Here is a 27,511-nt window from a genome sequence, read left to right on the forward strand (position 1 = left end):
GGGAAACTAGCCAAACGACCTACGGAAGGGATAGGCAAACCATCCGAGTACCCAAAGGCTGCCATAATCAAAGGGCTGGTTATGTGTAGTAAATGCCAGTGTGAATGTGAACTCGAGATTCCCCCAGCTGGAGTCCTTATTGATCACGAGTTAATTAAAAGAGAAGCCCGCGAAAGGCTTAAGCAGGCAACAAGAAAAAATACTTCCCGAATCGTTTTTCAACGTTTAGGAGGTGATTCCCAACCCAAGGCGTTGTCAGAAGTATTTCGAAACTATGAAGTTTCTGACGAGTTTCGAAACTATGAAGTTTCTGACGAGGCAGAGGACATGGAAGCCAAACTCCAAAGAAGTACAGAGCAGCTTCAAAATGGCCAAAAGGGGAAGGAAGTCAGAAGAACTGATGGGATAGCTAATCCTGTTAAGAAAGCAACTCCTGCATATCGTGGGCGGAAATGGTATGTAGTTGGAAAAGATGGGCAGCCCACCAGACCAATGAGAGCATCCATGGTCAGAAGGGTTCAAAGACAGCACAAAGCCTACATGAATTCCCTGATGACCCCCATCACCTCTGAAGCCTCAAAAAATCAAAAGCCAGAGAGGGCAACATCTGGAAGTAGTAGTCAGCTTCGTTGGCGAAGTAAGAAAGAAGTAGAAAGGGCCAACGGCAAGACGGAGGGTATGGGGAATCATGTGCCACAAAGCCAACATCCTGGCAAGTATAGGATTTTAAGAAGGGCTCAGGAATATCTGACTATGATGCCAACACCTGGTTGGAGGCCAGGGCCCACCCATGAGGAAACTGTTGCATCTGAGATGAGACCAACCTTTCTGCCTTTGGATCCGTTTGGTGAAGTTCCAAAGCAAGCGCTGTACGGAGACATGAATCAACCACAACAGGAAGGGATACCAGAGCCCTTACTACCAGCCGATGCAATGGCCTGGTTAGACGAGTTCATGGATCACGTTGGGAGCAAGAAGGAGGACTTGCTCGAACCCAGCAACTTCCACATCAACATGACGTATGTATTATCCGCCATGTTTGGCGCCAGGCCTGACCAGCCCGCTACCATGGAAGGTGATTATTTAACAACTGAGCCGATGATGGCTCACGTCAATGTGGAGGTAGTTACAGAGGAAGACTCAGGCAAGGTTGAATCCTCAAAAGTACCTAAAGGTGGTCCCCTACGGATTTACACAGATAAAATGGTGTTCAGCCGCCCAAGTATTTCGTTGGCCAACCACCTGAAGCCTATATACGTTTCAGCTCATCTGGAAGGTGTACCTTTCAAAAGAATTTTGATTGATGGAGGAGCGGCTGTTAACATATTGCCAGCCAAGCAGATGAAGAGGATGGGGAGAAGCACTGAAGATCTTATTCCCACAAACCTTACAGTCTCGAGCTTTTCAGGTGCCATCACCAGGACTCATGGGATATTACCTTTGGAGGTAGATCTGGGGTCCAAGAAAATAATGTTGGCGTTCTTTGTAGTAGACTGCACTTCCACTTACGGGGCCCTACTTGGAAGAGATTGGATTCATCAAAGTTTAGCCATACCTTCTACTCTTCATCAACAAGTGGCTGTATACCACGAGGCAAGTACTGAAGGATCAAGCTTTTGGGAGTTGGTAGAGGCCGAATCACGGCCGTTCCTCCCCTCAGCTAATGTTGCAGAAGCAAATTTCTACAATCCCAACGTGGGAATTTTGAAATGTTTAGGAGCTGATGAGAACGGCCGCCCTACCAAGATGACGGCCCGAAAGCTTCTAGAACAAGGGATGCTCCTTACCAAGGAGGAGTGGGAGAGACCCTGTCTTATACCAAACTCTCTATACCATCAATGATCGAACAAAAGAAGAAAGATCAGGTCATGGCAGTCAGATCCCTGATTAAAAGACTGTTGGTGTATGGAAAGGGAAGAAGACAGGAAGAAAAACTCTTGGATAAAGAAGAGCATGAGTGGCAGGGGAAAGTTTCTACCAGCCAGCAGGAAAATGAGGAAGAATCTTGCACAGAGGAGTTAGATAAGGCCATTCAAATGGCCGAATGCGTCTACGATATAGACGAGCCAGACGGTCTGCCCGAGAACCCGGAGTTAGTTGAATTTTTGTGTGCAGAACCTGATAAGCCACCTCCAGAAGTCCAGGATCCATTGGAAGTTATTGATCTAGGCACAGAAGAGGATCCGAGACCAATTCAAATCAGCGGTTTATTAAGGATTGAGGATCGGGCCAAGATTATCTCTCTTTTGCAAGAATTCAAAGATTGTTTTGCTTGGCATTACACCGAGATGCCAGGATTAGACCCAGCCTTGGTGGAACATAGAATGCCCATCAAGGAAGGATATAAACCTGTCAAGCAGGCACCACGAAGGATGTCAAAGGAGATAGAAGAAAAAGTCAAAGAAGAAATTGAAAGGCTGGTGAAAGCTGGCTTTATTAGACCAGCCAAATATGTAGAGTGGCTAGCCAACATTGTACCCGTTTTAAAAGCTATAACAAAAGCAGTACGGTGTTGTGTTGATTATAGGAATATTAATAGCGCCACACCAAAGGATGAATATCCCATGCCCATGGCTGACTTATCCATAGATGCTGTAGCAAAGCATAAAGTTTTATCGTTTATGGATGGAAATGCCGGTTACAATCAAATAAAGATGACGCCAGAGGATATTCATAAGACAGCTTTTAGATGTCCTGGTCATGTGGGGGCATATGAATATCTGGTCATGCCATTCGGGCTCAAAAATGCAGGCGCCACGTATCAAAGGGCAATGAATGCCATTTTTCATGATTTAATTGGCCAAAGCATGGAGGTGTATATCGATGACATTGTGGTGAAATCTAAGACAGAAGAGCAGCATCTCGTGGACCTCAAGCAAGCATTGATGAGGATGCGGATCCACAAGTTGAAGATGAATCCAAAGAAATGCGCTTTTGGAGTAAGAGCGGGCAATTTTTTGGGATTCTTGGTGCATCAGAGAGGTGTGGAGGTGGACAAAAATAAGTCTCGGGCAATATTAGAGTCACTTCCACCTACCAACAAAGTACAGCTTCAGAGATTGCTAGGTAAAATCAACTTCTTAAGGAGATTCATTGCCAATTTGGCGGGCAAAATCCAGCCACTAACTCCGCTACTGAGATTGAAGGATAGGGAGAATTTTGAGTGGGGGCCAACCCACCAGCAGGCATTTGATAGCATCAAGGCTTACTTAACTTCCCCACCAGTGCTGGTGCCACCTCAAAGGGGAAAGCCATTGAAACTATATATTTCTGCATCGGAAAGATCAATTGGGAGTCTACTAGCCCAGAATAATGAAGGAGGAAAAGAGCAGGCTGTGTATTACCTCAGCAGAATTCTGACCGAGGTAGAAACAAGATATTCTCCGGTGGAAAAACTGTGTTTGGCTCTATATTTTACTGCCAGCAAGCTAAGGCATTACATGCTACCTTGTCATGTGCACATTATCGCCAAAACAGATGTGATAAAGTATATGTTGTCAAGACCTATGCTAGCAGGGAGGATTGGGAAGTGGATTCTAGCATTATCATAATTCAGTTTTCAGTACATACCCCAGAGGGCAGTCAAAGGCCAGGCAATTGCTGACTTCCTGACCGAACATCAGGAGTCTCAAAGCGAGGAAATCAATATCCCGGGAAGTTTAGAAGTTGCTAATGTATGGATCCCACCAAGAAGTGATGTTTCGGGCAAAGAAGATTGGATCCAGCAAGAGATAAGGAGAGTAGCAGGTCTTTGGATTACACCTTGGAAGCTATATTTCGATGGATCCTACACTCAGAAGGCAGCAGGAGCTGGAATTGTGATTATAAACCCTCAAGGGGTTTATCATTACTATTCCTTCCTACTTGATTATCAAGAAAATACCAATAATCGGGCGGAGTATGAGGCATTGATTATCGGCCTGGAAATCCTGATGGACTTGGGGGCAACTGAAGTAGAGATCTTTGGTGATTCAAAGTTAGTGATAAATCAACTAAATGGCGAGTTCAAATGCAGACATATCACTATGGCAGGGTACTATATGGCAGCAACACAACTGCTGAGTTTGTGGGAGTCTGAGATATCAGTCAATCACATTCCTAGGGGATCTAACTTGGCAGCCAATGAAATGGCGCAACTAGTTTCAGGAGTGCCAATGCAAGAAAGGAAGTATGGTGTTGATGTTGAGATCCAAACAAGAAACCTTCCCTCTATCTTAGATCGGAGGTTCAGTCTGGATGTAATGGTTCTAGAGACCGAGGTGGAAGATTGGAGGACACCTATTACTCAGTATCTGAAAGATCCTTCTTCACCCACAAGTAAGAAGAACAGGCAGCAAGCAACCAAGTATGTCTTGTGGACAAAAAAATCTGTTGAGAAAGACCCCAGATGGGTTGCTATTAAAATGCTTAGGCCTAGAGGAATCCATGAGAGTAATGGCCGAAGTACATGAGGGAATATGTGGAGCACATCAAGCAGGAACAAAGATGAGATGGCTACTCAGAAGGTATGGTTATTTCTGGCCCGACATGGAAAAAGATTGTAAGTCCTATGCCCGCGGATGTGAAGAATGTCAGAGACATGGACCTCTCCAGCACGTACCATCAGTACCTCTCAATCCAGTGGTCAAGCCTTGGCCGTTCCGAGGATGGGCAATGGACTTCATCGGGCAGATTTATCCGGCCTCTAGTAAGGGACATACTTTCATAATTGTGGCAACGGATTACTTCACCAAATGGGTAGAAGCATCGGCAGTAAAATCCATAACTTCAGCCGTGGTCAAGAATTTTATTGAGACCAAGATCCTGCACAGGTATGGGGTGCCTGAAACTATAGTAACGGATCATGGGCCATCTTTTATTTCAAAGGAGGTTGAAGAGTTTGCAAGCAAGTACAAAATAAAGATGATCCAATCCAGTCCATACTACCCTCAGTCAAATGGGCAAGCAGAGGCTAGCAACAAGATCTTGGTCAACATTATTAAAAGGATGGTGATTGATAGTCCAGAAAGGTGGCATGAGATGCTAGGGAACACGTTGTGGGCATACCGGACTTCTAAAAGAGCGGGGACAGGCACGACTCCTTATGCCTTGACTTTCGGGCAAGATGCAGTGCTTCCTATGGAAATCAACGTCAGTTCCGTAAGAATTCAAAACCAATTTGGGTTGCATAGTGCAGAATATATCGAAGCCATGTGTCAAGGTATTGAAGATCTGGATGCAGCCCGAATTGAAGCCTTGAACCAGATTCAAGAAGGAAAGATTGCTGTTGCCCGAGCTTATAACAAAAGGGTGAAGTTAAAGTCTTTCAAGGAAGGAGATTTAGCGTGGAAAGCGGTCCTCCCGCTAGGCGCTCAGCTGCGTGGCTTCGGGAAATGGAGCCCGACATGGGAAGGTCCTTTTATTATTAGTCGGGTTTTGAACAAATGAGGATATTATCTAGCAGACCTCGAAGGCAATGAGCAGAAACACTCTATTAATGCAAAATTCTTGAAGAAATATTGTCCTACATTATGGGATGTTAGGGATTGCTATATCGAAGAGGGAGCAGAGTGAGACGGACCTTAGAAATTCACATACGGTATTTTGTTCATCCAAACATTTAAAGAAGGCAGAGATGCAGAAATAGATAAAAATACTTATTTCATGTCGACAAATTGATGAGATTACAAGATACCAAATCTTATGTATTACATTTGATCCTCTCTGAAAGTGTTGGTGTCTTCAACTGGTTTCCCGCTATCTTCTTGGTTGAAACCCAATCAGGTGATCGGGTTGTGCGGCCAACATGAGCTTGGTAGAGGACCCTCCCACAAGATCTTCACCATGTATGATGATGAAGCCCGACTTATCACCACAAGTTGTGGGAAGATCAGTCATCAAGAGGAGACCGCCTGACCAAGGGTGTTGGAGGTAGAGGGGTGATCGACCAAAGGTGTTGGAGGTAGCAATCATCAGGTGAAAACTTTCTTTTTTCTCACGAAAGGGGAGTTTCAGGAAACTCCACTCAAAACCTGAGGAACCCATTTCTCAGTGGGGAGACGGAAGGATTCAAGGTGGATGAAGGGTGAAGACCAAAATGAAGAAGAGGTGATGATTTGAAAAGGGTTTCCAAAGCCAGAATTTATAGAGAACCAGAAGGCAGTTTAAAGGTCGCAAGAAGCTCAAATGGCACGCATGTTGTTATTCATTTAATGTTGGCGCTTGGGATCCCAACCTTAACATCAATTGAAGGGGGCACTATTTGGGATAAAATCTGAACTTTGGGCCAGAGAGAAAGTCGGCCCAAACCCAAGGCCCAGAGGAAAACTTAGGAGGCAGGAAAGAGGCTTTCGGCTGGGCACAAGTTACAAAGGCCACCTACTTACCTGCTCAAAGACCACAGGGGGTAGGCTATTCAGTCACTACACAGCCCAATAAAGTACTTTATTGGTGGCATTCATGTAAAAAAGCTAGTGAGTCATCACCAAACCGCATTCGGGCACCGCTATTGCTACAGGAACCCAAGCTGAAGTCGTCTATAAAAGGAGGAAGAGAAGACAGAATTAAAGACACTCAAACAAACAAACAAAAGCCAAAACTCTGCTCAAGCCAGATTTGCCTTCAACGAAGCTGTAGTCAGCACAAGCCTTCATCCCATTCGGGATAAACCTTCCCAAACCCCTGTAATAGCTCTGCTACCTTGTTCATGGTGGTATCGATTCATTTTGTATCCTCTTCTCCCCCGTCAACCCCTCTAAAAGCTTTCAGACCTCTGACAGAGCCACAAAGATAGATTTTGTAAGAAGTTCAGCCTTGGCCGATAAGGTTCAAACTTACCCGACTATCTTTGCTCTGTCTTTGTCTTTTCTTTCTTTTAAAAGCACAATAACATGTTATATATTCCCAGTTATATACAAGTTATTTCTAGCAAAGTCATAATGAAAATGAGTCTTCAGCACTTGAATCCGATCTGAATCGCGTCAGAGTTCAAATCAGATCTAAGTCTTAAGCCCGCGGGCATGTAATTTAAAGATCAGTTTAAAAGTCCTTGGCCTCAAGGCATAAAAAAGAACTCTATGTGGACTCAACCCATCCACGACAATCCTTGATAAGCGAGAAGTCCGAAGTTACTTGGGGCGCAAGTAATCAATCTATTTCTCCGTTTTGTTGCTATTATATCTTGATTCGTAGAAAAGGCTTAAGCATGGAGTGAATTCTGATAGAAAGCCTCAAGGCCTACACCTAAGGCCCCACGAAGGCATCTATTTAGCTTCATTTCATGTTGCGGTCTAGTTGGTCCGAGTATAAGGATTAACTCTGATGGGAAGCCTCAAGGCCTATACCTAAGGCCCTACAAAGGCACTCATTTGGGTTCGTCCTACCTCTTGGATTCAGATAATTAAAGGTATAATAGTGATAAAACTCTGGCAACCATAAAAGACCAAATATGATACATCCAAGCGCTGGTTTAGTTTGACAGGAAGCCTCAAGGCCTATACCTAAGGCCCCACAAAGGCACCTGTTATATCTAACTTGGTTTCTCGGGCGTATACATATTCAATCAAAGCTTAACACCTATTCAACATCTGCCATACTGAAGATGGCAGTGGCACGCCTGAGCACGACAAAGTTAATCTTGATTGTGAGCCTTAAGGCCTACACCTAAGGCCCCACAAAGGCACCCTTTCAAATTAACTCTGTCCTTCTCTTTCAGAACTGCCCGACGAGCCTTGCCCGAAGTGTGTCTTGCCCGACCAAGATCTGCCCGACAAAGGCTTGCCCGAGCGAGCCCGAGAAGAAAGCAGAAGTACGACAGATACCCTCAACCGACGCCATTCTCCCAGGGGAGCTGTGTGCTCGTCCGCCAGGAGATTCCTGCGACGAACAAGCCTACTGCGAAGCATCTTCTGTTTAGTTTGGATAAACAGCACTGCGATGAGGCCGACTGGTTATCTATCCAAGTCTCGGTTGAGAAGGATTTTCAAATCCTTATTGGCAGAGGTCATCTCATCAGCCTTCTCGGCGAAGTGAGGTGTTACCAGATTACTATGCACCCTGAGAGCCGAATTTGATATTGAACTTCGCAGAACTAGCAGCCTTGTCTTCAGGCTCTAGAACCCGAAGGTCGAGACGTCTTCCTTCCTCGGCCGCAGTCGCGAGATTTAGAAGTTAGCAGTGCGCTCATTGCAACATCAACAAATTTTACTCACCGACTGAGCTCGGTGGTCGAGTTGGCACGCCCGCACATAACCGAATGACATAGTTAACTTATTAATTACTCAGCCAGCGCGCCAGGTAGGCTTGGTAGTTTTTAGGATCAATAATATGTCAACGAAGTGCAGGAAAGTTAAATAGCTCTTGGACGGTCGAGAACCTGTAGCCAAGGAGAAAATGATGAGCTGGTTAAGAAAGCCAGAAATCACTTCACCAATTAGGTTTCTGTGTCTGTTGAGTAGTCCGTTCGTTCTCCTAGCTCTCATCAAGCTTTTTCACAATATATGGTGGATTCCTTCTCGCATACAGAAGCTGATGGCTTTGCAGGGGATCAAAGGTCCTTCTTACAAACTTGTTCATGTAAACACCAAAGAAATCTCCAGCATGAAACAAGAATCTATGAGCAGGCCCAAGAGTTTCTCACATGACATGGTTTCTCAAGTTCACCCTCACATTCACTCCTGGACCAAGATATATGGTAACAAATTAATTACTCTAGATACTATTAATTAAAGGGCTAATTACACTTAGTTCCCCGTGGTTCAGTACCATAACAGGATCAAACGGTTAATTTTTGCATGCAACGTGCAGGGAACGTTTTTCTTCAATGGTATGGTTCAAGCTCAGTTGATTGTAAAGGAACCTGAGTTATGCAAAGAGATACTGAATAACAAACATGGAGCTTTTGTAAAACAAAAGGCTCAAGGGATGGTAAAGAGGCTATCGGGAGATGGCCTCCCAAGATCGAAGGGTGCAAAATGGTTAAAAATGCGCAAGCTGGCCAACCATGCCTTCCATGGAGAGAGCCTGAAAGTAATTTCTTATAGAAACTGTTGTGTCTGAATACTTTTGAAAGGGTAAAAAACAAATTAAACATGCTATAAATTGAAAACTTTCTTAATTTTCATGAGAGTATGACTCCAGCAATAATAGCAAGTGCTGAGACGATGCTAGAGAAATGGAAAAGTCACGAAGGCAAAGAGATTGAGGTGTTTGAAGAATTTACGTTGTTGACATCAGAAGTAATTGCTAGGACTGCATTTGGGAGCAACTACTTAGAAGGGAAGAATATTTTTGAGATGTTGAGGAAATTAGGCGACTTAATATCCATAAATCATCTCAAACTCCGGTTTCCTTGGATGAGGTTAATTTATACGTTTTTCCTTTTAACTGAATTACAAATTTCAGAAGCATTATTCTCTTATATATATATATACATATATGTATGTATGTATGTATGTATATTGATCATATACAGACAGTGTTAGAACTAGCTATAAATGTATAATTAGCTTTAACTTTTGAATCTCTTAGCAGAATATATCTATGATGGTTACTTAATTAGAATCAACATTGCAGTACGTTCTCCCCAACCCGCGATGATATCGAATCAGAGAAGCTTGAGAAAGGAATACGCCAGAGCATAATAGAGATCGCTATTAAGCGAGAAGAACAGGCACGACTGACCGGAGAATTTGGGACTGATTTTCTAGGGTTACTTGTAAAGGCTCACCATGACACCGATGATAAGCTGAGGATTTCGGAGGATGAAGTGTTGGACGAGTACAAAGCATTTTACCTTGCTGGAGAAGTAACAACAAAAAGTTTGCTCACTTGGACTATCTTTCTTCTCGGACTTCATACAGATAGGCAAGACATAGCAAGGAGGGAGGTCTTTGAATTGTTCGGAAAACAAATTCCGAATCATGATGCTCTTGGCAAACTGAAAACTGTAAGATTAATTAATATCATCTCATCGATGAATGAAATAATGTCTCGTGATGCATGCTTAGCTTGTTGATCTATTTAAGTTTTAATTTTGTGATATTCAATTATATGCAGATGAGCATGATCATCGATGAGTCTCTGAGGTTATATCCACCTATTGCTCGTATTGTAAGGAACGTGGATAGGGACGTTAAGCTGGGAAAGCTCAAAGTGCCTGCAAGTGTTGAAGTTATCGTTCCAAATCTAGCACTTCATCATGACCCTGAATTATGGGGAGAAGATGTACAGCTTTTCAAGCCAGACGGTTCTCAGAAGGAGTTGCTAAAGCTACTAAAAATAACATAGCTGCATTCTTACCCTTTGGACTGGGACCTCGAATTTGTGTAGGCATGGACCTTGCGACCACTCAAACAAAGATTGTTCTGTCGATGATTCTGAAGCGCTACCACTTCACTCTTTCCCCGGGTTATGTGCACTCGCGCTGTCATAAGCTTACAGTTTGTCCACAACATGGAGTTGAAGTAATCCTACAACCACTGTGAAGCGTGATCAAACTATTTAAGAGATGGATACTAAGTTGCCAATAAATCTTATTACCACGTGAAACACGACTTCATTATTGACGGAATGTGGCTTCTCAATAATTCGCTACGGGCCGATTTACAAAACTTTACGCTTATGATCAGAGATTCAGAATCATTCATATTATAAATGATTTTGTAAAGATCCTTTAGTGCCATTTCATGCCAGGCAGCCGGCAAGAAGCCATCGGACTCTTCAATCCGAGCCCCATAAAATTGAACGTATTACAAGACAGCATGACAAAATCTGGTCCATAAATACTTCAAATACACAAATTCGTTATTTTCTGTACGTCTACATATAGCAAAATATGCTCAAGATATACACTGAAAAAACAAAGTCTGAACGAGATGTGCCCTTCACCAAAGGCATCAAGTAAAACAACCAGTCACCCCGAAATATTCCAGAGATATAGACTATACAATCTCAAACACTACATCTTCATTCTACCGGGAATTCATCCAAACGACAAAATTCACAACACTTTGTAAACAATAAGATCACACAGCGCAAAGTACCCAGGTCTATGCTATTGTTGCTTATAGTAGCCACCCTGTTGAGGAGGGCGGTATTGACCTGGAATGGTGTAAGGAGGTCGAGGGTGCGATCCAGGTTGTTGTGCATGGGCATTGTAGTATGGGCCACGCCACCCTGGATAAGCAGGTTGACCATAGTCATGGTTTGCAGGTGGCTGTTGCTGGGTCTGTGGAGGTGGGTATGGACTACCAGCTTGAGGAGGTGGGTATGGACTACCAGCTTGAGGAGGTGGGTATGGACTACCAGCTTGAGGAGGTGCGTATGGACTAGTAGGTTGTGGTGGCACATGGTAAGGAGATGGCATCTGCTGCGTTGAGCTATAGGGGGGAGGGTGAGTGTATCCAGCAATTGCTGGCTGCTCAGGAGGATGGTAGTATGGTGGGGTTTGAGGACGAGGATCTGTTGGCTGTTGTGAACCAGGTTGTCCCACAGAACGATAGTTGTTGTCGTACGCACCTGTGGTTTTCGTATCCTGGAAACTGAGGCCTGCCATTTTTTTGTGAACATCTTCAATCATTTCCTTGCACTGAATGTTTCTAGTCATCACAAAGTCATTGCACTGCTGCTTTACATTCGTTATTGCATCCTGTCGAAGACGGACAAATCAATCAACCACCAGAACACGAAGTCATGGAAATTTCAAACACAACTAGGTGAAGATTGATAGCATGCTGTCAGAGCAGACACCAGAAGAGATCCAACTATAACAAAGAAAATAGTGATCTCAAATAGCTATAAACTAAAGTGCACATTATTCAAAATTACCTGAAGAGTAACATAGAACTTTAAGCCCTCATTTATGTTCTCCTTAATTTCGCGGAACTTTGCTATGGCAGCTTGAATCTGCTTGTAACATTTCTCACGAGATGCTGGAACAAAATGAGAAGGAAACAAACAGGAAAAAGATAAGAATACACTCCACCTTAATTATAATATGCAAACAGATAGCATGACAGAAGCAAGGAAATAGATTCCATGTCGTAAGATAATCAGAGGACTTCCCTACAAACATATTCAATATATAACAATGAAAACAGCCAACAGAGAAAAAGGCACTTGAAATAATAGATTGTGAGATATCATCATGGCCAGCAGAACGGGTAAGAGCAAATAAAAACTTGAGAAACAACATTTAATAAACATGTAAAACACCCATGTTACACATGGGTCAGAATAAGCAATATTCCAGATTGTTTGCAGGCATAAATCTGTCTTTTATCCAACGAAGTGAACAGGGGACAACGTTTCTAAATTGCCATATATTCATTTACTAGTTAATATGATAATCAGTTACGGGGTCAATAACATGATTGAGATCTCATTCTGGACATTTTAGATTACACCATCTCTCTTCCCATGGTAAAGGAAACAATTTTTTCCAGATTGAGATATAAGTGAACTCCAAAAGGTAGACGTGCACCCTCACCCAACCCACAGGCCCAAGCATTTAACAAGGTCATCAAGGGTAGAATAATACAACCAATGAACATCTACGACTAAATAATGCATCAATAGGTGTTACCTTAAAGCATACAAACCATTTAAAGCATAAAAGACCTACCTTTATAATCTTCTAGATTGAAGATTGCAGCAAACTCAGCATTTTGGGCCTGCAGATGACAAACACACATTTTGATCATGAGATATTTGAGAGCTTAAATTCATTTCCATTTATTTAGGAATATTATACAAGGAAAGGAATTTTCAAAACCCATAGCAAATACTACAGATGAATGTACAAAACATGAAATGACAGACAGCTCCTTGGTAAGCAAATGATAATATGGCAAGTGGCAACTGACTTGATTTGACAAAGGCATTTCATTTCTTTTCACAAAAAAGAATAATAGGGTAGTACCACTATAGCATATATTTTCTCATCAGACCTCTTCCAAGATGAAAAAGAGAATTAAGCCACAGAGTCTGCCACACCGCATATTATTTAACCTTATCCCTCTACCCACAATATATCCAATTTGGTCTTTTGAAAGTTACCAATAAGTAGAACAAAAATGTGCAAAACGAAAGGTGTTGATTCCATCAGAATGTTTTCTATTCAGTTATATCTTAAACCACAATATACTGAATTGGTCTTTGCTAAGTTAAAAATAAGTAGCACAAAAATGTACAAAACCAAAGGTTTTGATATGACAAGAATATCGTCCAGTCAATCTAGTTGCATATTAAAATGATAGGTACTGCTCAATGTACGACATTACCAATTGCACACTCAAAACAGATGTGGGAAAAAAATGAAGAAATATGCATAAAGAAAGTCCAACAACAATAAAAAGGAAACAGACCTGGATTTGCTGCAATAATTGTTCTTGTGCCTCAATATTATGGGCAATGTCTTCACTTATGAGATCATACTTAGATATCTCCTTCCTGAAAAGATCCTCATAGGAGCCAGTTGATGTCATCAACTTAGGGAGTATATCATCCTGAGGCCACATAAAAATAATAAGCACACAAAGCACTAAACTAAAGAACGAAGGCATCATTAACAATTGACAAAGCTCATCATGAAGTGTTGCTTGAACAAAAAAATATTCTCAAAAAGTTGCATCCAACAATTAAATAATCAACACACCTTTCTTTTCATCTCTTTAAGCATGTCTTCAAGACCAGCTCGTTGAGCACCAAGGGTTTCCAGTTGCCTCTGCATTGAGCATAGACAGTTAAAAATGTAAAAGTAACAAAACTAGCAATGACCAAACCACTCATGTTAGAAGTTTAGAAAAGAAGTTTAATCTTTTCTCCGGTAAAATGCAACAGGAAAACTATGTATGAGTTTATATAAATATGTGTTTGTGTGTGTTTTATTGTTTTTTTCTTTTTCTTTTTTTTTGTAGGGGGGGGGGGGTGTGGGGCTTCATATGAGTAATCAAATTCACACACACACGAAACATATAAAAAAATTGATACAGCGTTATGCCTACATTCAGATAAATATGAGATGAACCACTGCACAGTCATGGGATTATAATCGTTTTTATTCAAATCTTATACTGATCCAAAAGCAGTACATCACTTGCATCAACAAAGACAAATTTCACCACAATCAGACCTTAAGAAGAGAAAAGGCGTATCATAAGACATAAATCCATAAAAACAGACAGGAATAACATATGAGTTATTCATGTAACCCTTATACAGAGGATGTAAAAAGGGGTAAAACAGTTACCAAGCTCTGCTTCAGGGCCCCCAAAATAGCATCTTCATTGGCATCCAAAGACATTATTGGCCTAGCCAGAGTTGGGAGGGCAGATTCAATCTGCGAGAAGAAAGAACATAAAACCATTTAGAAAGGCGTGAAACCGACACACATGAGATAAATAATTCAAATATACTAAGCCTGATTAATTTATGAACTTTCAGAGAGAGGGAGAGGAGGAAGAGAATCAGGAGAAATAAGGAGTGTGTCAATATGAAAAACTAAACATATTATAATGAGAGAAGAGAAGAATAAATCGATGAAATCAATTGTTGGTAGATTGGGATGTATTATTAACATCGGTTAAGAAACAAGGACAAATGAAAAACAAAGACACTTCTGCCTATCGAATGGACAAAAGTTCCATGTGCAATATAAATTTTATTAAAATGAACAATAATACAAAAGTCAAAATGAAATAAATGAATTAAGACGTATAAGAAGGCACTTGAGAAACTTGAACAAGAATTCCAAGAGAATTACCGGACGACGATCAAGGATGGACATGAGAGCTGAATGTTCTCTGACCGAGCGCTCAATTCGAGCATCACTATCTGCAGCTTGCTTCATGTTCCCTGCAAACCTATTTAGCCTATCCTGTAAGTTCTTTGTCAAAGTACTTGACTGCGGCCTCGTCCACCGGGTTCCAAATTGGCTTCTAAATTGAGCATCTTCTCTGGCCTCTTTCTGCAAGAGTTCCTCAATCTGTACCAGAATTTCCTGGTTTACCCTTTTCAAATCCTTAAGCTGCTGTAACTCAGCTTCCAAACCAGCAGGGCCTCCACATATCTGCACTGCCTCCACATCTTCTTTAAGATCTGTAGGAAGAGTAAAATTCCCTTCCAATGCAAGAATAGACTCCGGAAGGTCCATTTCCTTGAGCCTTACTCTGGTCAGTTCACTGGCTTGTTGTAATTTTTCTGCTTGTGTTCTGATAATGTCATCAACCATTTCAGTGTACCTGGAAAGAGCTTTTGCACTACTGTCTGGAACAAGACTAGCAAACATCTTCTCCTTGCTCGCATCCAGGACCTCACTCATTGCCAAAGGCTTCACCATGGAAAATGCTGGAAGAGGTGGTAAGGAACCAGGGGAAGGAACCCTCATGAGATAAACTCTATCATTCTCCTTTACAGCCCTCTCCAGGTTACGGTTCAAATGGACATCTAACTTACTAATTGCGTCCAGAATCTGTGCAGCAGCCCCTTTTGTGTTTTTCTTAGCCTCAGACAAAGCACTAATCCCACTCTTTAACCGTGCAATTTCTTCTGCAATCTCTTCTTTCTCATGGAGCTCTAGACCATACCTATAGCAAGTTTCTGCATAAAAGAGAGCTGCCTTTAACTGCATGTGTGATATCCAGCCCCTGTCAAAATGCTGGTTCAAGGGCAGAGCATTACATGTCGCTAAAGCTTCCTCGTAATACAGCCCAACCTGTAACCACATCCGTCTCAAATCAATTCACAACAAAACCAAGTGAGTCACCAAAACTGGTATGGAATCATTATTTCTCTACCATTTAGGATTCAAGGGAAACCCAAAAAACACAGTAGACCAGAGGCAACTAAATGTGCAATTCCGTGAGTATTAATATAGTCTTTTGTGCAATATAGTTTATATGGTATTTGTTGAAAGTCGGGTAAAATCCCCGACTCGCGAACAGAATACCGAAAGCAATCACTTTACTCAAACACACCCACAGCTGCAATTCAATCAATCAAGCAATATGAAGTTCTAGCTACACTATTAACACCCAATATGTAATCAATCAAACAAGCAAAATACAACCCTCACCTGCCTCGAGATCTTGGCACAAACACCTGGCGTGCTCCCTTTGGCAATAGTATTCTCAAAGACGCACTCTTGGGCCTGCGCCAGCATCAGCCTCTCCAGCATCCCAGCGCACTCCACCGACAAATCCACCGTCGTCGAGCTCCCAATCGACGCCTTGGTCGCCGCATTGTCCCGCAGAAACGCGAACGCCCCAGCCGCCGCAATGAACGCGTGCGACGCCTGCCGGCGACCGTCGACGGTAGCGCGATCGTAGGAGAGCCCAATCTGACTGTACACGGCGCCCAAATTGAACAAAACGGCAGCCTTTTCCAGGTGGATGTTCTGCTGGGAAGCCTTCTGCTTGTTCTTGAAAGCGTCGTGCCAGACGAAGGTGACGGTGTTGATGTGATCCTTGTCCGGCGAGATGGGGAAGCGGGTCTCGACGAGGCAGAGGGCTTTGAAGTAATTTTGAAGGAGGTCGCGGCGGGTGGTGAGCGACGGGTCGGGTTGGCGCTCGACGTCGGAGCGGAGCTGTTTGACGGTTTGGAGGTCGTCTTCTAGGTTCTGGGCTTCGCGCTCGGAGTAGTTGAAGGCTATGTAGTTGCGGAGAGGGCGGTAGAGGTCGATTTGGGTCGTCTTCTTTTCGAAGATGGCGAGCATGACATTAGTAGCGGTGCCGGAGGCGGAAGACGCCATTTTTGGGGGGTTTTGGGTTTGATCGGAATCGAATCGATGAATTCAAAGATAAAATTGAAGAAGAAGAGAGAGTTGAGAGTTTTAACGAGTGAAATTGACCAATCAATCTGCCTTGTACGGAGTGGTTTTTCTTTTCCTTCCTCACAAAGCAAACGAGAAAAAAACAAATTTCCTTGAAATTTAAGATTATTAAGTAATTTTAAAATGACGGAAATTTAAATGATAAAATTTTATTTTATAGAATTTATGAATTTTCTTATTTGAGTAACCTAAAAGAATAATGGAATTGAATACGGAATTTGTTGTTTTTAAACTTTCAATCATAAAAATTGGAAAATGACACATATTTACATAGAATTTAAACTTGGGAACCGGAGGTGCCAAATTCCAAGTTTTTTTTTCCATGCGGAAATTTTAAATTTCTATATTTATGAATCCAAACAAGTGAATTGGTGTATGTCAATTTATAAATTATGTCTTTAATTCAAAGTCCAAGTTTATTTATCTCATCCAAATATAGTGTTATTTTCTCGTTGGAATATATTTAAAATAAAATTTCAGTGTTTTACTCATAATGATATTTCAAATTGGCATAACTCTTAACTTTGATCGAGTTTATTCACAATCAATCATTTTGATCATTTAACAAAATTTCTACATAAAAACAAAAATGATTAATGGTGACAAACTCAGAACCACTTTTATTTGATTTCAAATCTCAAGAACTAAAATAAAGAGTTATGCTAATATTAGAGAACATTTAAAAAAAAACTCTAAAAAATTTTACCAAAATAAATTACCTTCCTTTTATTTCAGCAATTTAGATATTAAAATTAAATTTCATTTTATTTGCTAAAAAATATAGGAACAGACTTTCTCTATAAAAAAAAATTGGGGAATTTTCCCCAGTAAGAAAGAGGGGGCATTATAGTCCTTTCACCCGAGTAATTAGAGTGGGTGTGCCCTGTGCCGTGTGCCGTGTTCCGTGTACGTCCCCCTCTATTTATGCACCCACCAACTAACAGCCCTCAACGCGTAGACGTTTCTGGAAGGCCAAAAGTCAAGCCCTAGCTCTCTCTATCCCCCCCCCCTTCTCTCTCTCTCTCCTGAGTCGACCAATTCGATCTTCCTCTCCCTCTCTCTCTCTCGCTTCTTACTGGTACGTAACTGCTGCTAATCCTGTTAACTCGTTCAATTATTGTCAATTTAGGGTTTTCCTTTGTTTCATTGACTGCTTTGAACTGTTATTTATCGTAAAATTTGGGGTTTTGATCCTAAAGTTTCTGTCTTTGAATGTTCAGCGGGTCTCTGGGTTTGATATTATGTGCTTAAACTGATATTCTAATTAATTAATGATGAGGGGATTTATTATATGTATGTTCATTCGGAGTTTTTGTTTGGTTACCGAGAAAATGAAGATAACTTTAGTTATAGAAAGTAAATTGCGTGCTCGTAAATATTTTAATTCATTGTGATGCAAAGAATTGAATTTTTTATTTGGGTTTTTTGATATCTGACAAAAAAGCATTACCTTGCACTTGCAGGCTTGTTTGGAAGGAGAGTTGTAGCTTTGAGCTGTTTGAGGCTGGACTTTTGGTCTGTAGAGCTGTGGTTTGCTCCAGATAAGGTAAGAAATCCGAATTGAATTGCCAGATTTTTGTTCCGTTTCTTTATTGATGTGAGAATTTTCATACTTCATGTTGCGGATATTCTTCTTGGCTGAATGGATTTGCATTCTTTTGTTTTGGTTGTAAACTTTTGTTGTTTTAGCTTCTTAGTCGGGGGAACGATTGTCAGATACTTGGTGGCTAATGAGTTACAGATTAGCCTAGTATAGGACTGATTTGGAATGTTTAGTTTACGGGGCTTAAAACAACAGATCGTAAGGCGTGTGGAAGGAAGAGGGCAGATATGACCGGCTTGTGATACCTGGAACTTTGTAGGGAAAGAGAATATTATGATTAGGGTTCTGTTTTGTAAACTCGTAAGGTGATCTTAAATATCTGATTGATGTGTATTTAGTATTTGTCTTCTGTATATGCGATGCTAAGATAAAAATGTTAAGGCACTAACATTTTTGTTTCTCTTCTTTGAGATGCACTTCCGGTCATCATCGTACCAACATGCAGATATTGTGCTGGTTTTTATATCTAAATGGACACCAGGAGGTTCATGCAGCTGGTTGAGGAGAAAAAGAAAAGAGCTTTGGAGAAGAAAGAAGCCCCGTTGAAATGGGAGCAGAAACTAGAAGCTGCTGCTAAGGCAAAAGCTGATGCCGAAGCCAAAGAGAAGAAGCTGAAATCTTCAAAGCATAAGAGAAGATCTGCGTCGGAGTCTGATAGCGATAGCGACACTGACAGAAGTAATGGGAGAAGAAAGTCAAATAAAAGAACTCACAAGAAGCACAAGAAGCGAACTCACTCCGATGCAAGTGACAGCGAAATGAGGAAGGAGAAGAAATCCAAGCGAAAGCCAAGGAAACATTCCTCAGGCTCGAGTGATGATAGCAGTGATGAGTATGAGAGTGATTACGAAGAAGAAAGGAAGAGGAAGAAGAGAAGCCACAAAAAGCACAGGCATCATGATTCTAGATCAGATTCGGGTCCCGATTCTTCCAGTGACGATGATAGTGATACGGTGAAGAGAAGTCATTCAAGGCACCACAAACACCACCCCAGGTCAGACTCAGAATCATCTGGTTCTTATAGTGATGAGGACGAGAGAAGAATCCGAAGGGGTCATGCTAAGCACCACAAACGCCAGAGACATTTGAGATCTGTTTCCCCTGAGTCAAGTTATGAGGATGGTGAGGTTAGAAGGAAAAGGCACGCAAGACACCATAAACGTCATAGGCAATCACGATCGCATAGTGTTGATTCAAGATCATCAGATTCTGATTCCCACAAGCGCGGCAAAAGGAGCAGATCTCTGGGAAAGTCATCAGATGACAACTGCGACGAGGCTGATAAACAGTTGAAGCACAAGAGGAGTGGTCACCATAGCCATCATCATCACAAGCATCGTCACCACCACTCAGAAGAGGAAAAAGATCACCATCCTCGGGGTTCAGGTGAGCCCAACGGAAAGCAGACAGAAGATGTTAGAGCAAATGCAACCGATAATAACAGTTAGTAGACGTCCCTTTAATTTGCGGTTATTGCTTTCACTGGATTGGACTTCATATACTTTCCGTCAATTTTTGACTGCAGAGAGGGAACCTCCCTTAACTACTGCATTCTCGGTTACCTGCATCTGTACTTGTACTTGCGACATAAATTCAGTTGCCTTTCCCTTGATTAACTTGTTCCGTTTACGAATTAGGTTTTGGTGCAAGATTTTCTGGACGCCAACGAGACTGATCTCAAACCAAATTTAACATACAAAATTGCATAAGATGCTTACAAGTCAGAATCTCCCAAAATTGTTTTTATTTTCCTTTTTCCAAGCTGGGAAAATTTATCCTCAGCCGTGGGGAACAAATCGGTAGTGTCACTCAATAACGATACAACAATTTTACTATGATAGGTTAGTTAGAAATTCTTCAGTATGTTTTCAGTTGATACACCGTCTGCTACAAGAATTGAGGTAACCTCCTGCAAAGAAAAACAATTCAAAATGTTACCTCCGCGTAGAAGTATGATCGTTAGCATTCAATATTTACCACACGGACAGACATCACAACTAAATGACGCAGCATTTATTTGAAACACGAGACCCCTCACTCGCTGGGGTTAGTCTTTTTATCCAACATTTCTCTTTGGACTAGGATTCTCTCCCCTCCTCTTTATGTGTAATTGACCAAGGTACAAAAATTCACTAGGTGATTGATGCAGTATGCCTAACTCAGATAAAGGCAGGCCGTTTTGGGTAGGTGGAAACAACCTAACCCTACTCGTTATAACGCAACTTACAAACACCAAGGACATCAACCATTAGAGCTATCCCAATCCAGGTAGGTGGAAAATTGAACACATAGCAACCAGGCCATTTAATATCATAAACAGGGACTATTACGGCCCGGAAGATGAACCTTTATTGGGTAAAGAAACAATAGACAAGAAAATTAGCAGATGCCAAGAGAACTTGATAAGTTTTAAATGATAGCAATAAGCGACATTCGATAAGCAAAATATCATGGAAATGTCAACAGAGGTATGTTAATAGAGTTAGTATTCCATCTTAAGCATTGGCTTCGTATGGATGTAGTGAAGGTTAACAATCCCACAGAAACTAAGGACAAGATTGGTTTCAAATCAACAGATTCTTCTAAGCAGATGATATATAGTAAGATTGAGGACAAACTCATATTTTTTTTTTCTTTGTTAAAACGCGTCACGCAAGTAAGAATACGTCACCCTTTTCACACAAAAAAAGGTGTCACATACGTTCATTAATAGATAGTGACCTCAACATCATCTACTGCAGAAACCTTCCCCTTAAGTAAAATGGCTTGGTCCAAGACCATTAAAGCGTGCCGCATTTTCAGATTTCTTTACCACTTGCACCTAGAAGTTAGAACCCTAGAGCAAAATTCTTATTGAAGAGGAACCCTAGAGGCCAAATAAAATTTGCCTCGGGGGGGGGGGAAGACTACATTTGGTGGTGTTGCAACAAATTATTTACACCTAAACTGTGGGTTCAACTAGTAAACAAGGCAATGGTAGCACCTTGTCTGGTGCAGATCAAGACTCAAGAACGGTTCTTGTCTGACTTCAAAGTTATATATTCACAGAACAATATCTATCTTCAAGCCCATGTTCGACTTTGAAATATAACGATAATAACGATAACAAATGTAACAAAAGCAAACTAAGAAATGTGAACGAGAACAGTAAGGATACCTCAGTCATTTGCTTCTGCCCGCATAACACAGCAGCTGTGGAGAGAGGATTATAAATTTGCTTGGCTCTGGAAAAAGCAGCCTGAAAATGTATAACCAGAGAAAGCATTAATTCCGTGCTTAGAAGCGGAACCACTATGAATGTGCATGGGGTGAAGGTCTACCTGCACATAACCACTTTGTCCCGTCCAACCGCCATGGGGTTGTGATAATACCGGCACAATCTCAACACCTGAAGATTCCCAGTCCTTAAATCTATCCTGTAAGACATTACAGGTAATCACAGTCGTAAATTGAATTGGGGAAATTAAAATAAATAAATAAATAAACAGAATTTCATGGTTTATAAGTACCTGATACGCCATTCTGTCAAGGTTTCTAGCGCCATAAAATAGCTTCACGGCGGATCTCTCATCGGCGCTAAACCCCGATTCGATCAGAGACCGGATTGGACTGCACATATTCAAGAGCTGTGTCATGCCAAATTGCTTTTAAAAACTCGAAGAATCCAAGTCCAATGCATCTGAAATCAAATAAATTCCATTTTTTTTTTTTTTTTTGCTAACCTGATTCCAGATCCTGTGGCGAATATGAGAACCGTAGGGTAATTCTCCGGCGGTTCGATCCGATCAATGTCGAAGCCTTTCCCCATAACCTGGCTGAGCTCCACCACGTCCCCTCTCTTGAGCCTGCACAGAAGCTCCGCGGTGGACCCTGCCACGCTCTTCACCAAAAACTCAAACACGCCTTTTGCGGACGCCAACGATGGCGGCGACGCGATGGCCAGAAACGAGGGCTTCGATTCGTCAGGGACGCGAAGCTGGAGGTACTGGCCGGCTCGCGTGTGGGACGAGGCGAGGTCGGGGGCGTCGGACAGGTCGACGCGGACGTGGAAGAGCGACTCTGCTGCCGGTTCTATCAAGGAGAGAGGGGCCGGGGTCCAGAGCGCGGTGTCTTGGCGTACGGCGGCCGCAACGCTGGCGAAGCGGTGGCGGCGAAGTTTTAGGTGGTGGGGGTTGAGGCGGCGTAGGATAGACATGGGAGGGAGGGAGGAGCTAAGGTGCGCATGGGAGCGGAGGGGCACCGATGCGGGTTGGAAGATTGCAAGTGACATGGCTGTGGGATTCGGGTGTGCGAGGATTTTATGGTGTGGCCGGGTCCGTACAATGCCGGCGCCAAAGCTGGTGAGGAATCAAGAGTCAACCGTCTGGAAGACTCGAGGAAGGGATCGAGGAGGTTAGACTGGTAATTGGGAGAGATTTTTCAGTGCGAGCCTAACACGAAGTAATACATCACGTGCTATTATATAAATGGTAAAAAAGTTAACCACTTAAAAAATAAAATAAAATTTTCCACCACTCATGGTATTTCCGTTACAATTAAAAATTTCTCGATAATTGGATAGTCCTAAGTCCACGTGGCATGATTTAATGAATTGCTAATTATTTATTTTGTTCTTTTCAATTCTAGGTCGAGAAGGGAAGTGATTTTCGCAGATCCTAAAATTCATCAAGTTTGTGTCTTTGAGCTGCGCTTAAACGCACGATAATCTTTCATTTGAAAGCATTTCACAAACGAACAAGAATGAACAAGTGCGAGCACAAAGACATACATTATGAAGACGTGCAAATTCGACTTTCAAGTAATCAACACGAAAGACGGGGTTTATAACTTAAACAATCATAGTTGCATCGAAATTCAAATGTTTTAAATTTGAAAAGGAACAAAAATAAAAAACAATATACACGCGTCGTCCTCTTGCTTTTCCTTCCCCTTATTGAACAAGAAGAAAAAAAAGGGGGTAGGCTCATTGGCGCCATTTCTCTCTCACACCCTGCTGCAAAATGCTTGAATCTGAAACGGGAAATGCTCATACAGTTTTGCCTCAAAAATGAAAATCCTGTTTGCTTGGCAATGCCAGCGGCATCTAAATTATTTCGGGTTTTCGCAGTTATCAAGATAAAACAACAGAAAAGATGATTAAGCAGCAGACTCCTTGGAAATCTTCTCTGCCTTGGCAACGACCTCCTCAATACCTCCAACCATGTAGAACGACTGTTCTGGAAGGTCATCGTACTTTCCGTCCAACACTCCCTGTCGAAACAAAATTACAAAAAACAAATATATGAATTTTGAGCCCACAAGAGTCCTTGTATCATTAGTCTAAAACCACTGTTTTTAAGCGTTGGTATTACTTGTGTGTTATGACTTATGAAAAGACATAGGAAGAACTAAATTGAAGATAGAAGCATTCGTGTAAGCAAATTCCCCACTTCGAATTGATCACGAATGGAACCAAAAGAACTAAGAATATATCACTTTTTCTAGACATGATTAAAAGGATTATCCAGATAACAAATTATTTTGATAAACAACCGTCTATTGTCATGGTGAATTTCATTAACCTTACCTACTCTTTCAGGTTAATTTTCACGTTAATAATACTCAAGCATTTAGCTCGTAAAATTCATGGTTTCAAAAAATTGGACAAAAACTAGCACACATTTTCGGAATCAGATATATATGCTTCAGGCTATGAGGTAATTGAGATGATAATATGGAGACATCTAGACTGGAGAGAGTGAAGGATAGAAAGAGGGATACCTGGAAGGAGGTAATGCTTTCTTTCAACTCCACGTATTTTCCAGGGGCACCAGTGAAAACTTCTGCAACATGGAACGGCTGGCTCAAGAACCGTGAGATCTTACGAGCACGGGCAACAGTCAACTTATCATCTTCACTAAGCTCATCCATCCCCAAAATAGCAATAATATCTTGCAAATTCTTGTAGTTCTGAAGAACCTTCTGGACACCACGAGCAGTGTTGTAGTGTTCCTCACCCAAAATATGAGGGGAGAGCATACGAGACGTTGAATCAAGAGGATCCACAGCAGGGTAGATACCAAGCTCAGAGATCTGTTAAATTCAAAACGTCACCAAAGTTAGTAAAAGATGGCATCACAAGATTGCTTTACTATTAGTCCATATAGACGCAACATACCTGTCGTGACAGCACAGTTGTGGCATCCAAGTGAGCAAAGGTAGTGGCAGGAGCAGGATCTGTCAAGTCATCAGCAGGCACATAAATTGCTTGGACAGAAGTGATGGAACCCTTCTTGGTAGTTGTGATACGCTCCTGAAGACCTCCAAGATCAGTAGCTAAAGTAGGTTGGTATCCAACAGCAGATGGGATACGACCAAGCAAAGCAGACACCTCTGAGTTTGCCTGCAGGATGGATCAGAGAAAAACATAGATCATTAATAATATGCAACTCTAATCTCTGATGACATATAATCTTCAATAGTTCCCAAACAAGAATTCTTACTTGGGTAAATCGGAAAATGTTGTCAATAAATAGAAGCACATCTTGCCCTTCAGCATCACGGAAGTGTTCAGCTACAGTGAGCCCAGTCAAACCAACACGAGCACGAGCACCAGGGGGCTCATTCATTTGGCCGTACACTAGAGCACATTTGCTGTCAGCCTGACAAAAACAAAAAAGGAGAATAGCAAATAAGGAACAACCTCCAGAAAACAGTAACAGTAACAAATGCATATAAATGGGGTGGTGTGCGAATGCAGTCTCTACCTGCTTTTCACCTAGCTTAATGACACCACTCTCAATCATTTCCCTGTACAAGTCATTACCCTCGCGGGTACGTTCTCCAACACCAGCAAACACAGAGAAACCACCTGACCCAAGAAACAAGTATATGTAAACCAACGGGAAAAACAACAAACGAGTTCATTAACATGCAGCTCTTTTAAAAAAAAAAAAAAAAACTGACCGTGAGCCTTAGCAACGTTGTTGATAAGTTCCATAATAAGCACAGTTTTTCCAACACCGGCACCACCGAACAACCCAATCTTTCCTCCTCTTTGGTAGGGAGCAAGAAGGTCGACAACCTGTATATGAAGCAGATAACATAAGTATACTAAACATACACAGCACCACATATAATCCAAAGGCAGTGGAGAAGCAAAGCAATAAGAGGATCGAATTCTATTACATTAGATATGACAGTAAAGGTTCATGCTAATACCTTGATTCCAGTACAAAGGATCTGCTGCTCAGTTGCTTGCTCAACAAAGGCAGGAGCTTCTCTGTGAATGGGCAGAAAGTGATCGGTGCCTGTTGGAGCGTTCATACAGAAATTGTCAGAAGGCTTGAGTGCAATGCATTAACATATTGCAACAGAATATGCACACAACACCATGAAGTGATTATTTATTTTAAGGTTTATAAATTTCTTACTGATATCGCCTCTATGGTCAATGGGCTCTCCAATGACGTTCATGATACGACCAAGGGTAGCCCTTCCAACAGGAACCTAAAAATAGCAAATAAAAACCAAAATCCAAGTCAGAATCCAAGGAAAATGTAAACACTATAATCAACACCAAAACAATAAGCACATTAACAACACCAAAACAGAATGCTAAATGATAAAAACTAAAATGGATAAATAGGAAAACTCCAACGAAAATATCACAATTTGTCCACATAAAATCTGAAGAAAATCTAGTAGTTGAGGACGCGTGTAATTCTAATGGCTAACACTGAATGCACTACTTGAAGTTTTGAACCCTGAAAGGTACCTGAGTAATGATCAAAGCTTTAAACAGCAGAATCCCTAAGTGTAAATCAATCAACGACAATTACACTACAAAAATGTGTACCATAAATCAACCAACAGTAGTAACACCCAGATCTGAAAACCCCAACGCCAATTCACAAATCAATCAAAACCCATCTCAGTTCTATCAATACAATCACCAAAGTCAACACTTTACCATCGAACACTAAAACCCTAACACTTCTCATCAAATCAGGAAGCCCAGACCGGATAACAAGAAAATATAGCTTACAGTGATCGGAGAACCCGTGTTGAGCACGCGCTGTCCTCTCACAAGCCCCTCAGTCCCATCCATAGCAATGGTCCTGACCATGCTCTCACCCAAGTGCTGAGCCACCTCGAGCACCAATCGGATCGAGTTGTCCAGCACCTCAAGCGCGGTCAAGATCGGGGGAAGCCCCTCCTCGAACCTCACATCGACGACGGCTCCGATCACCTGGCACACCTGCCCGATCGAGCCCTTCCCGGTGAATTCGTCGGTGATTTTTCCCTTCCCGGAATCCTTGCTCTTCGGAGACGCTGAAACCGTCTGGGGCTCGGCGGCGGCGGCGGTCGCGTACTGAGCGACGCGGTTGAGGAGATAGCCGCAGGGAGAAGCGGATCGGGAAGATGGAGATGGGGATGCGACCCTCGGGTTAGGCGTTGAGATCGAAGATTTGGACGGCGCCCGGCGGACGGAGGACCGGGCGAGAGAGGATAAAAGCCTTCGCGAGGCCATTTTGTTGGGGATTCAGATGGAGAAAGCAGAGAGAGAGTGTGGAAGAAAAGACTAGGGTTTGTTGAGTCGAGGTGCCAATGCTATATGTACAGACCGCTCAGCCCCAAAATTGGAATATCATTTTTTTTTTTTTTCAATTTTGTTTTTCGTTAACTTTTGACCTTTTCGGCAATTCTCCGCAAGGATGGGTGGTGGAGAGGCTAAAGGATCGTTGCCAAACACTCCCTAATGTTTCACTTTTTTTTTTTTTTTCTTCTTTTTTTTTGGTAAATTGTAGCAATACTCTCTTAACTTTAACTCAATTAGAACAATGGTATTTTAACTAAAAATTCATTACCATTAGTCTCTCAGCTCATCAAAATATGCAGCTATGATCCCTCAACTAAAAATTCATTATCATTGGTCCCTCAACTTTAATCCAACTAGAGAAATTGTCCCTCAACTTTAACCCAATTCGAGCAATGATCCATCAAATTTAACTCAATTATAGTAATGGTCATTCCAACATAATTCGTTTTGACAAAATTCTAACGAAGTTGACGAAAATGACAATAGCTACACATTTTGATGTGTTAGGAGACCCTAATTG

At 41.9% G+C, this 27,511-nt stretch overlaps 4 protein-coding genes and 1 pseudogene across 8 annotated transcripts; 2 read left to right on the forward strand and 3 right to left on the reverse strand.

Annotated features, from left to right (window-relative positions):
* The first annotated feature begins 7,867 nt into the window (after positions 1 to 7,867).
* On the forward strand, positions 7,868 to 10,527 carry LOC126596148 (cytochrome P450 CYP749A22-like; annotated as a pseudogene).
* Positions 10,528 to 10,740: 213 nt separating this feature from the next.
* LOC126596147 (vacuolar-sorting protein BRO1-like) lies at positions 10,741 to 16,860 on the reverse strand. Its single transcript, XM_050262636.1, has 8 exons — positions 16,052 to 16,860; positions 14,741 to 15,691; positions 14,228 to 14,317; positions 13,634 to 13,702; positions 13,344 to 13,484; positions 12,602 to 12,650; positions 11,806 to 11,909; positions 10,741 to 11,626 (listed from the first exon to the last, which is right to left on the reverse strand). Exons 1-8 carry the CDS (start codon positions 16,724 to 16,726, stop codon positions 11,033 to 11,035), a joined length of 2,673 nt encoding a protein of 890 aa, XP_050118593.1. The 5' UTR covers positions 16,727 to 16,860; the 3' UTR covers positions 10,741 to 11,032.
* Positions 16,861 to 17,754: 894 nt separating this feature from the next.
* On the forward strand, positions 17,755 to 20,022 carry LOC126595889 (uncharacterized). 5 transcript variants are annotated; one of them, XM_050262284.1, is made up of 4 exons: positions 17,755 to 17,885; positions 18,271 to 18,353; positions 18,497 to 18,715; positions 18,822 to 20,022. In XM_050262284.1, the coding sequence occupies exon 4, from the start codon at positions 18,881 to 18,883 to the stop codon at positions 19,856 to 19,858; it is 978 nt and encodes a 325-aa protein (XP_050118241.1). In that variant the 5' UTR covers positions 17,755 to 17,885; positions 18,271 to 18,353; positions 18,497 to 18,715; positions 18,822 to 18,880; the 3' UTR covers positions 19,859 to 20,022. The 5 variants fall into 5 exon arrangements, with proteins under 5 accessions (XP_050118241.1, XP_050118243.1, XP_050118240.1 ...); XM_050262286.1 differs by having other exon boundaries at positions 18,856 to 20,022; XM_050262283.1 differs by having other exon boundaries at positions 18,497 to 20,022.
* Positions 20,023 to 20,082: 60 nt separating this feature from the next.
* Positions 20,083 to 22,832, reverse strand: LOC126595891 (fruit protein pKIWI502-like). Its single transcript, XM_050262287.1, has 5 exons — positions 22,133 to 22,832; positions 21,920 to 22,019; positions 21,731 to 21,826; positions 21,568 to 21,648; positions 20,083 to 20,319 (listed from the first exon to the last, which is right to left on the reverse strand). Exons 1-5 carry the CDS (start codon positions 22,678 to 22,680, stop codon positions 20,257 to 20,259), a joined length of 888 nt encoding a protein of 295 aa, XP_050118244.1. The 5' UTR covers positions 22,681 to 22,832; the 3' UTR covers positions 20,083 to 20,256.
* Positions 22,833 to 23,230: 398 nt separating this feature from the next.
* LOC126595888 (ATP synthase subunit beta, mitochondrial-like) lies at positions 23,231 to 27,018 on the reverse strand. The gene is made up of 9 exons (XM_050262281.1): positions 26,437 to 27,018; positions 25,823 to 25,898; positions 25,611 to 25,699; positions 25,356 to 25,473; positions 25,157 to 25,260; positions 24,893 to 25,051; positions 24,568 to 24,792; positions 24,171 to 24,482; positions 23,231 to 23,660 (listed from the first exon to the last, which is right to left on the reverse strand). Exons 1-9 carry the CDS (start codon positions 26,920 to 26,922, stop codon positions 23,547 to 23,549), a joined length of 1,683 nt encoding a protein of 560 aa, XP_050118238.1. The 5' UTR covers positions 26,923 to 27,018; the 3' UTR covers positions 23,231 to 23,546.
* Between the last annotated feature and the right edge of the window lie 493 nt (positions 27,019 to 27,511).

The sequence above is a fragment of the Malus sylvestris genome, chromosome 13 (assembly GCF_916048215.2).
Source record: "Malus sylvestris chromosome 13, drMalSylv7.2, whole genome shotgun sequence".
NCBI classification, from domain to species: Eukaryota; Viridiplantae; Streptophyta; class Magnoliopsida; order Rosales; family Rosaceae; genus Malus; species Malus sylvestris.

Coding starts and splice junctions, on each gene's coding strand:
- LOC126595888 (XM_050262281.1), bottom strand. CDS start 26,922: ATGGCCTCGCGAAGGCTTTTATCCTCTCTCGCCCGGTCCTCCGTCCGC. Junction 25,700..25,822: donor TGACCATAGAGGCGATATCA/GTAAGAAATTTA, acceptor ACGCTCCAACAG/GCACCGATCACTTTCTGCCC. Junction 23,661..24,170: donor AAAGCATTACCTCCTTCCAG/GTATCCCTCTTT, acceptor TTGTTTCGACAG/GGAGTGTTGGACGGAAAGTA.
- LOC126595889 (XM_050262283.1), top strand. CDS start 18,881: ATGGACACCAGGAGGTTCATGCAGCTGGTTGAGGAGAAAAAGAAAAGA.
- LOC126595891 (XM_050262287.1), bottom strand. CDS start 22,680: ATGTCACTTGCAATCTTCCAACCCGCATCGGTGCCCCTCCGCTCCCAT. Junction 22,020..22,132: donor GCCACAGGATCTGGAATCAG/GTTAGCAAAAAA, acceptor GAATATGTGCAG/TCCAATCCGGTCTCTGATCG. Junction 21,827..21,919: donor TTGACAGAATGGCGTATCAG/GTACTTATAAAC, acceptor AATGTCTTACAG/GATAGATTTAAGGACTGGGA.
- LOC126596147 (XM_050262636.1), bottom strand. CDS start 16,726: ATGGCGTCTTCCGCCTCCGGCACCGCTACTAATGTCATGCTCGCCATC. Junction 12,651..13,343: donor AATTATTGCAGCAAATCCAG/GTCTGTTTCCTT, acceptor TGTCATCTGCAG/GCCCAAAATGCTGAGTTTGC. Junction 11,627..11,805: donor AGTTCTATGTTACTCTTCAG/GTAATTTTGAAT, acceptor CGTCTTCGACAG/GATGCAATAACGAATGTAAA.